The 9,703-nt window shown below is 46.7% G+C and overlaps 1 protein-coding gene across 1 annotated transcript; it reads left to right on the top strand.

The window, feature by feature from the left end:
* The first annotated feature begins 2,451 nt into the window (after positions 1-2,451).
* On the top strand, positions 2,452-4,290 carry LOC117533099 (protein ANTAGONIST OF LIKE HETEROCHROMATIN PROTEIN 1-like). Its single transcript, XM_034196732.1, has 3 exons — positions 2,452-2,868; positions 3,378-3,965; positions 4,098-4,290. Exons 1-3 carry the CDS (start codon positions 2,573-2,575, stop codon positions 4,288-4,290), a joined length of 1,077 nt encoding a protein of 358 aa, XP_034052623.1. The 5' UTR covers positions 2,452-2,572.
* The last annotated feature ends 5,413 nt before the right edge of the window (positions 4,291-9,703 follow it).

Below are 9,703 nucleotides of genomic sequence, written 5' to 3'. Positions count from 1 at the left end.
GCAGACTGGTGACCAGGTCCTCGTGAAGGTGATTAAGAGGAAGCATTGGCACTGTCCACGGTGGGACGGTCCCTACACGGTACTGCTGACAACACCGACTGCACTAAAAATCGCCGAAAGAACTACGTGGATACATCAGAGCCACTGCAAAAAGATAATACCTCTCCAACTTAACGACGGATAAGTGGTGGAAGTCCGGCTACAAAGGGCGGTGTTTCATTAGGAAATACTGGTCTCAACCCCGGTGAAGAAAACAACAGAACCACTATCACAAATAGACTATGTTGGGAAAGGTGTTGTTTGTAGTGACCCTGCTGGGTCTGACGCTAATGACTATAAGACAATTGAGTGAGGAATCCTCAACAAAAGAAGAAGTCCATCGAGAGAAAAAATGGTCACTACTCAACGATGTTGCAACAGACAGATAACGGTGACTATACTGACACAGACCCCTCTCAGAAGGACGAATATACTCACCTAACCTCCAATGTGTAAGACTTAAAGCTAGGTTACTGTCTGTCATATGACGAATGGTTCGAAAATGTCAAAAACAAGTGAATTAATTCTGAAAGTAATAAAGACACTGTAACCAGCTAGTAATTATGAAAAACAGGAGGGAATGTTAGAGTTTATTGAAGGATAAAACTGTTTTCATAAATGTGTTTTCATAACTGTGTTTTCATAATGTGTTCTCATAAAGTGTGTTAATGGAGGAACAGAGAATAGTCTGTTCTGTGGACCACACACACACACACACACACACACACACACACACACACACACACACACACACACACACACACACACACACACATGACTGAGAGTCACAAGATTCACACTAACAGATAAGGCGTTGGTCAACACCACATGATTGTCATGTTACTGTATTGTTGAAATAAAAAGAATGCAATGGGAGAAGGCGAGTTGGAGTTGGTTAAGGAGTGGACATGGCATGTCACTCGCCGATTCTCCTTGCAGCAAGTAAACTTGAAACTCGAGTATCTGTTATCTCTGTTCACTGGATTCTGGTATAATTGAACCGAGCTGGGGTTTACCCTTACAAAGTAATATAGAAATACCCCACAATTCGTCTGCGTAATAGCCTCTTGCTCCGACTGTGCGAGAAGGAGCCAATCGTCCAGATAAGTTGCCAGGCGAATACCCTGTTGTCTTAACGGGGCTATTGCGGCTTCCGTACACCGTACAAACACTCGTGGGCTGAGAGACAGACCGAAGGGAAGTACTCTGTACTCGTAACAGACACCCTGAAAGGCGAACCTCAGATATTTCCTGTGTGGATAATATACTGGGATGTGGAAATACGCGTCTTTCAGGTCGACTGATGTGAACCAATCGTTTTGGCGCACGAGACGCAACAGAGATGTGTGAGTGAGCATTCTGAATTTGTATCTTTGAGATATTTGTTCAGAGCCCTCAAATCTAGTATAGGCCGAATCCCGTTCCCTCCCCATTTGGGAATGAGGAAATACTTGGAATAAAAGCCGCTCTGACTCTGTTCGGAGGGTATTATAGATATAGCCATAGGCGGCGCGTGAGGCTCAGGTTTGGGAAGGCTAAATAACTTTTTTTTACCTGACGCTGCCCGGCTCCGGCGTCTAAAGAAAAGAGATCAACTCAGTGAAAGCACCGCCTGCTGACCAATCAGAGCTCAGTGTGCGGAGTTTAAATCTATCAAGTCATATTACAGGATAAAGGAAATACAGTTTAAACTGCCGTATGCAGAGAAGACGCCGACGTGTCGCACTTTATCATTCAGATATAATATCATAATATATCACATTTCCTTATCTGAGTCGTATCTAGCCGTGCATCACCTACATTGTCACATACTGTAAGCATTGCAGAAGTATTATTTTAAGCAACACATTAAGTTGACTAAACACTCAACTCAAATGTAATTCAAGACAGATCCACTCGTGTCTTAGATGGGGCAGTGATATCATAAAACTGTTGTACGCTTTCAAACACTCTGTAGTTATTTTTTAACCAGTTGTTCTGTATTCACCTTGCAGGTGCAACTATGTGGCTTGTATCCTGGATTATATGTTTAATTCATGGATGTTTAAAGTTCATATTTGTCTAATATTAGTTTACTTTTCATTAATGAAGTATGACGCTGCGCTGTCCCTATTTGTGATTGGTCAAATGTTGCTAACCCCGCCCCTTTCACGTGAACGCGCTCTCAGCTGGTGAGAGAAACCCTGGCTTGATTTACCGAGATGATAACCAGCGTCGTAGGACCGCTTAGTGAGATCTCGTTTGTTAGGGTTAGTTTAGATAACTCAAACATATCCAGGGTCTGTTGAACTGGCTTCGTAGCGCTAATGTCAAAGACACAAACATTATAATTGTATTTTACCAGGATGCAGTGACACAAATATTTGGGAAGGCTTACGGCCCGTCCACACAGCAGCTTTGACCAAATCTTGAAAATCCTGGAGCTGGGCGTGTCTGACAGCTTGGGGATTTCGCGACCAACAACCAATCACATGAATATCCCGCCCCCGACATACAAAGCAAAAAAACCCGGTTCTTCTACACTATTGTCAAAATGGATGCCGGTTATGTAGCAAGGGTGAATTTAGTGGATGCAATGTCTCGCTGGAGGCCATGTAGTTTTCGTCGCTGTTGGGTACATCCAATACTCCGAAAACGTCTGCAACGGGGGGAATACCACGTTCTGGTCCAAGAACTCCGTATGGATGACCTGCTGTTTCAGCAGTACTTTCGGATGAGCAAACACGTTTTCGACGAGTTGCTCCAGAAAGTGGGTCCACTGATTACAAAGGCTGACACCCATATGCGTTTTTCAATTGGACCCGCCGAGCGACTCGCCATCTGCCTACGGTACGTTTTGTGTATTTCTACTTCTTTAATATGACTCTGTATATAAAGAGAGAGAATGCATGCCATGGATGAATGATGACTGAAGTCTTTGATTTAGTTCAGATGGATGACATTAATTTAGATAGCTAGGTAAACACAGTCTTGCTCCCCTGTGTACATGGCGTGTGTGGTCTATGTGTGTGGGGGGGGGATCTCTGTGTGTATGTCTGGTCTGTGTGTGGGGGATCTCTGTGTGTGTGTCTGTGGTCTGTGTGGGGGGGATCTCTGTGTGTGTGTCTGTGGTCTCTGTGTGGGGGGATCTCTGTGTGTGTGTCTGTGGTCTGTGTGTGGGGGGATCTCTGTGTGTGTCTGTGGTCTGTGTGTGGGGGATCTATGTGTGTGTGTCTGTGGTCTGTGTGTGGGGGGATCTCTGTGTGTGTGTCTGTGGTCTGTGTGTGGGGGGATCTGTGTGTGTGTGTATGTGGGGTCTGACATATTTATTTTAATCATGTATATGTTTTTTTCCTCAGGTACCTGGCAACCGGTGACTCATACAGGACAATAGCATTCAGCTATCGGGTCGGGCATTCAACAGTGGCTGTCATCGTCAGGGAGGTTGCGGGTGCCATCTGGACCGCCCTGGTTGAGGAGACCATGCCGGTACCACAGACCGAGGACTGGAGAGCCATCGCTGCTGGGTTCCAGGAGCGCTGGAACTTTCCGAATTGCGTTGGTGCCATTGATGGGAAGCACGTGGTGATCCAGGCTCCGGCAAATTCTGGGTCCCTGTTTTTTAACTACAAGTCCACCCACTCCTTGGTACTGCTGGCTGTCGTGGATGCCCAGTACCTCTTCAGGGTAGTGGATGTCGGAGGTTTTGGAAGGAGCAGTGACGGTGGGAGCCTGCGGAATTCCGCTTTTGGAGAGAGCCTCCGAGATGGCAGTCTGCAGCTACCACCTGATACCGTCATCCCAGGAGCAGAGCGGCTCGGCCTTCTTCCCCATGTGTTTGTAGGAGATGAGGCTTTTCCGCTGCTGGACAACCTGCTGCGTCCGTTCCCTGGACGCCAGATCACACGCAAGAGGAGGATGTACAACTACCGCCTCAGCCGTGCCAGGTTGGTGGTTGAATGTGCGTTTGGCATCCTCTCATCCCAGTGGAGAATGTTCAGGCGTGTCATCACCACCAGCCCGGAGGTAGTAGAGTTGTGTGTGAAGGCCACCTGTGTGTTGCACAACTTCCTCCGCAGGAAGACGATGGGAAGGCCATCATGCACACCTATCGCAGAGTCCACAGATGAAGCTCCAGCTCCTTCAACCCTGCGTGATGCACCGAGGATGGGCTCCAACAATGCCACACGCAGATCCATCCAACTGAGGGAGACCTTCAGCTCCTACTTCAATGAGGAGGGTGCAGTGCGATGGCAGAAGAATGTGGTGTAGGGTGAGGGTCACCATTGTCTACAAACCAAAAGCTCTTTTAAGAGCTACCCATATTTTCTTTAAAAAGCAAATATTCCAAATGAGCCATTTTAAAATCAAACATTCCTAATAAACATGTTTCTTGAATTGATATTATTATATTATGATATGACTAACAACCTTTTTCCTTCAGCCCTGTTTTTACTGATAAACCACCCATGATTACAAAAGGTTTTCACCTGAACAATTACAGAAGACGGCACATTATATATCGACATACATGAAGCTTCTGGTATGTTGCAACTGACAAACCACATGAACAAGTGAAGACACAGTAGAGCCATAACATACTTGAAATAACTTTTATTTATGTAATGTTGTCAGTGAAGTGTGTGATGAGTGTAAAAACATGTAATGTGGATCAGTATCAGTAATCAATTTTCCTCCTGGTCTGCCTCTAAAACCACCTTGTGAATGTCAAATCTGACTCTTAACTTCTTCTGTCTTGACATCACTCTCATGGTGGGCAAGAGACTCTTGAAGAATGACAGGTCCTCGTCCTCCTCCACCACCACTGGTGGGGGTGGTGGTGGCATGGCCAGAATAGGACCGACGGCAGACAGCAAACTTTGCTGAAAGGAGGACATCTCACTTCCCCTTTTCCTTTTCCCCCGGATCGCAACACTCGCCTCCTCCTGTCCTGTCTGCTCTGCTTGCTGGCTGTTAGCTGGCTGACTAGCTGACTGACTGACTGGCTGGCTGGCTGGCTGGCTGGCTGACTGGCTGGACTGGCTGGCTGGCTTTCCTGGCTCTCTTCCTCTGGCACCAGGGTGGATGGAGGAAGGGTTTGCCGGGGGACATTGCTGGACGTCTCACGGTCAATCATGAATGGGTTTAAAAAAGTCATGACTGCCGCGAGATGCCAGGGCTTATGTCCCCCCGATGACCCTGCACCGCTTCTTTTCCCCCCCTTTTCAATTTGTTTCTCCTTCCTGTACTTGTCCCTCAGTGTCTTCCATTTCTTTCTGCACACTTCGTCTAATAAAATGAAATGAAAGAATACAGTTAATTTCTTTAATTTACGAAAATTATTCCTCCATTAATGAAAACCTAATCCCTTTATCACTGTCAATTGCATAAAAGGTTTTGTCACACTTTATCAGAATCAAAATCAGAAACAGGTTTATTGCCAGGTAGGTTGCACATACTAGGAATTTGACTTGATGTCATGGTGCATATATAAAAAACAAGAAATCTAATATAAAACACAATGTTTTACACCGTAATAAAATACAGTTAAATTGCAATAAGATAACAATTACATAAAGCAGTAATTTACATGGAAATAGAATGCTATGAATGCATTTTTGCATATAAACTAAGAAATGTGAAATCAGAATATGTGCATAAAGGAATATGACATTGTGTGCATTAATGTGATGCAGATATAGTCTATGATGTTGCAGAGGTAAAGTGTGGGAAGGGCTAAGATGAACATTTATTTTTTTAACATTTTGAACATTTATGAGATTAATGTTTATGGTGCTATTTTATGCTACATTCCATGCTGGCTAATGATACTGTCTATGCTTGCTAGCAACGAAGTAAACTAGCAACGAAGTAAACTGGATATAAAATCCCCAAACAAGCGAAAACCTACCAGTTTCACCCACTGCCTCTGCCACCTCCCTCCATGCCTGGTTCCTCTGGTTTGTATCCCGGTAAGTAAATAGGGACTGGTCATAAAGAACCGGGTGATTTGCTACCGCAATAACTAAGTTCTCCTCCATTTTTGTGGAATATAGAAATGAACTGCCGGTCTGGTTCTCCCAGCTTGCACGCGGTTTGATTGGCTAGCGCTTGAACTGTCAGATTTGCATAAACGGATCTGATTGGCTGTCGCTTCCAGCTCAGCCTCAAAAGTTGAACATTGTTCAACTTTGGAATCCTGAACATCCTGGAAATCCTGGAAATCTTCGCCTCGCCCCCCCACAATGCAGTTCGGCGACAAGCGAGGGAAAGTGACGTCATCCCCATTCAAAGTCAATGCGCGGAGACGCGCTGGAAGCGGTGGACAAATCGCCAAAAGCTGCTGTGTGTACGGGCCGTTAGCCTTCCCTAGCCTACAGCACCCGCCGCCCCTGGATATAGCCTTCTTGTCTAGTAGCAGGGGCGCCGTAAGGGGGTGAAAGGTTAGGACGATTCTAAGGGCCCGTGACAAGCAGGGGGCCCCAAAATGTTTAGAACATTAAGAAAAAAAAATTAAGTACCCTTTCATCAATAATTAACATTAATATAACGGTATATTGCGTAGTAGGCTACTCACTAAACTTACGATTCATTTAACTTATTTTCTTCCACAAGTTAATTATCCAAAGCCTCTGTACACCCCCCTCTATTTACATGTAATGGTTTGGTCCTGCGACTCCTGCCTCCAAACGCGGAAACGGCACTTTCTAGCAGAGTGAAAGCATGTGAGGAGGGATGCTAGTAGCCTACGTACGTGTGTTGTAACATGTCTCAACGACTCACAAAGTCAGGCTCTAAGAAAAGAACAGAAAGGAGAGAAAGACAGGAGAGAGGGACTAAAGGGCGACAGTATGTAACCCAGTTTTTCACAAGAAAAGGTGGGTGTGGTCCATGAGTGGTGGAAATTAGTCTGTTTCCATGGGCGGCATGTGGATCGGGCCGAGCTTCTCCATGTCGACTCAGTCCAAAGAGGAGGCACCCTGGATTGGGGCCTTGTTGCTGAAAGGGACACCTCGTCCAGCATCTCTGAAAAGACTGGGAGAAGCTGCTTCCTCATCCTCGCTGCTTGGGGCAAGTTCTTCCCCTCATAGCGAGATCTGGAGGTCTCCTTGGCCACTTCAGGCCAGGGGATGTCCAGCCTGGACGCAGCGCGTTGGCACACGGTCTGCAAGTCCATACTGAGGCAGGGCGAAGCTGGTGTGCTTTCGCCCAGGGGAGCGGACATCGCCTCCGGCTTGGCAGCCTGGGCAGATGAAACGAAGATGTCATCTTTGTGCTCATCCGAGTCGGATAAGAGGAACTCAGAGGCATCCTCTTCATCCTCCTCCATATAATCCAGCTGTAGGACATCCTCCGCGGGTGGAACCACGGTGAGGTCCAGTTGGGAGCCCCAGCTTGACACAGCGCGGGGCTCCGCTCTCGCGGCTCTTGCCGCCACCGGGCCCCAGCCTGACACGGCACGGGGCTCCGATTCCGCGGCTACCGCCGTTGTTGAGCCCCAGCCTGACACAGCGCGGGGCTCAATCTCCGCGTCGGTCGCCACCATGTCCCGATTGCCGGCCGGCGAATCAACGGACATGAAGGGGTCCTGTCCCGACAGGCTAGCTTGGCGCACTAGCCGTCGGCGGAGGCTCTTGATGGTGAATCGGGCACAATGCCCGCACGAACCGGGGGTATCGATAGCTTCCTGGGCGTGTTCCAGCCCAAGGCAGGACGAGCAGACCTGGTGTGAGTCCGTGCCCGAGATCCTAAACCCGCAGCCGCAGAGCCGAGCCTCCGACTCCTCTGGTGTGAGGGAGAGAAGAGTCCGTCCCCGCTCGCCGTGGTGTCGGTGCGGAGGGATAAACTAGCAACAGGTATGTTACTGTTTGAAGAAAAAAATCAAACCTTACCGTTATTTCGAAAGAAAAAACGGCGGGGCAGATTGCAATATTAACTGGTGTTTTAATATTTGTTCAATTCTTCTGCAAAGCAAAAAAGTAACCGGCAAGTGCCCGTCGACCGAATGTTAGCTTGGGTTCAGTCTGTGGACCGTTAAGCTAGCCCGGCTACTGTAGGAGTTTTGAGGTTTTTACAACCCCACTCGGCTCCGCGTGTCGTTTTGACGAGTCCTGCTTAAAATCATAACAGGAAGGAAATCAGAGAACACCAGCATACCAGTTTAAACAATAATCTGTTTTAATTATAAAAGGTAATAATGCAATGCAATATAATTAGGGCTGTCAGTCGATTAAAATATGTAATCGCGATTAATCGCATGATTGTCCATAGTTAATCGCGATTAATCGCAAATTAATCGCACATTTTTTATCTGTTCTAAATGTACCTTAGAGGAATATTTTTCAAGTTTGTAATACTCTTATCAACATATGAGTGGACAAATATGCTTTATGCTAATGTTTATTATCATTTGAACAATGACAAATATTCTCATGAATATTAAACACAACAACCTCTGAACATTACAAATATTCGCCTCAATTAAACCTGGAACCTCTCTCATTCAATAATACAATACACATGGTGTGTGTGTGTGTGTGTGTGTGTGTGTGTGTGTGTGTGTGTGTGTGTGTGTGTGTGTGTGTGTGTGTGTGTGTGTGTGTGTGTGTGTGTGTGTGTGTGTGTGTGTGTGTGTGTGTGTTGGATCATTGGAGCTATGTGCAACTCAAGGCATATGCTCGAACGGGAGCTGCCTAGACGCTGCAATCATGTTGCGCACTATCCGTGCTGAGTGTGCTGACTTTTCGTACAATGTCCCACTGTCTGGCTGCCTGCATAAAGTCAAGTGCTCGGCGCAGTTGTGGCGAAATGTCGCTCCTCTGTTTTCATTTAAACAGCTCCATATCCGTTAGCGCAGCTAGCTAGCACCAGATGCTAACAACAACAATGCACGTAAGGTCTCTCTCGCTCGCTCGGGCCACACATACACACACCCTCCCAACAGCCAGTCGGTGCCTGCCGGTGAGCGTGGAAGTGTGGTCTGCCACAAGCGGGCGGCAGGAGCGGGGCTGTCAGCATCAGATTGTAGATGGTATTTTAAACTCGATGCGCTCTGAAACTACGGGGCGGCCGAGGAAAAAAAATACACATGCATTAATCGCGTTAAAATAATTAGTGGCGTTAATTTTTTTTGCGTTAACGCGTTATTAACGCGTTAACTTGACAGCCCTAAATATAATACATTACAATACAATATAATACAATACAATTATATTGTAATGTAAGGAGTAGGGCCCACTCCTGCCCTGGTTTGCGTGCTGCGTAGATCCTTCGGTCCTGGCAGCCCGAGAAGAGAGAGCGAACGCCAGGACTCATACAGGAGATATACAAGAAAATACAGGGGGGGCTAGGTCAGCTGGTCCTCTTTTCAGGTCATCTCATTGGGAGATGCAAAATATGCTGTGTCACAGTGAATCAGCGCGGGCCAGCAGAAAACAAAACAGGCTCACTTTGCAACAAAACACCTCTTATTATGTAGCTTATCACACAAGTCATGTGTTTCTTTATGAAAGCCATACTTGTTGGAAATGTAACAGTCATCACTTCATGACCTCCTCAGGACCAGCTCACCAACAACGCCTAACTGTCTTCATACCCCCAGGCCATCTCTGAACTTCCATCCACCCGAAGTCAGCTCACCCAGAATCAGAAGGACCATTGTCTCTCTAATTGTGTGTGACTCAAT

Source organism: Gymnodraco acuticeps, unplaced genomic scaffold (genome assembly GCF_902827175.1).
Source record: "Gymnodraco acuticeps unplaced genomic scaffold, fGymAcu1.1, whole genome shotgun sequence".
In the NCBI taxonomy this organism is placed as follows: Eukaryota; Metazoa; Chordata; class Actinopteri; order Perciformes; family Bathydraconidae; genus Gymnodraco; species Gymnodraco acuticeps.
The sequence above is the reverse complement of the archived record's forward strand: the minus strand, read 5'-3'. Positions and strand labels throughout refer to the sequence as shown.

Excerpts from the sequence above, each read along its gene's own strand:
- LOC117533099 (XM_034196732.1), top strand. The coding sequence starts at position 2,573 with ATGGATGCCGGTTATGTAGCAAGGGTGAATTTAGTGGATGCAATGTCT. Across the intron at positions 2,869-3,377 it reads CGACTCGCCATCTGCCTACG|GTACCTGGCAACCGGTGACT; the intron begins GTACGTTTTGTG and ends TTTTTTCCTCAG. Across the intron at positions 3,966-4,097 it reads TACCGCCTCAGCCGTGCCAG|GAAGACGATGGGAAGGCCAT; the intron begins GTTGGTGGTTGA and ends CTTCCTCCGCAG.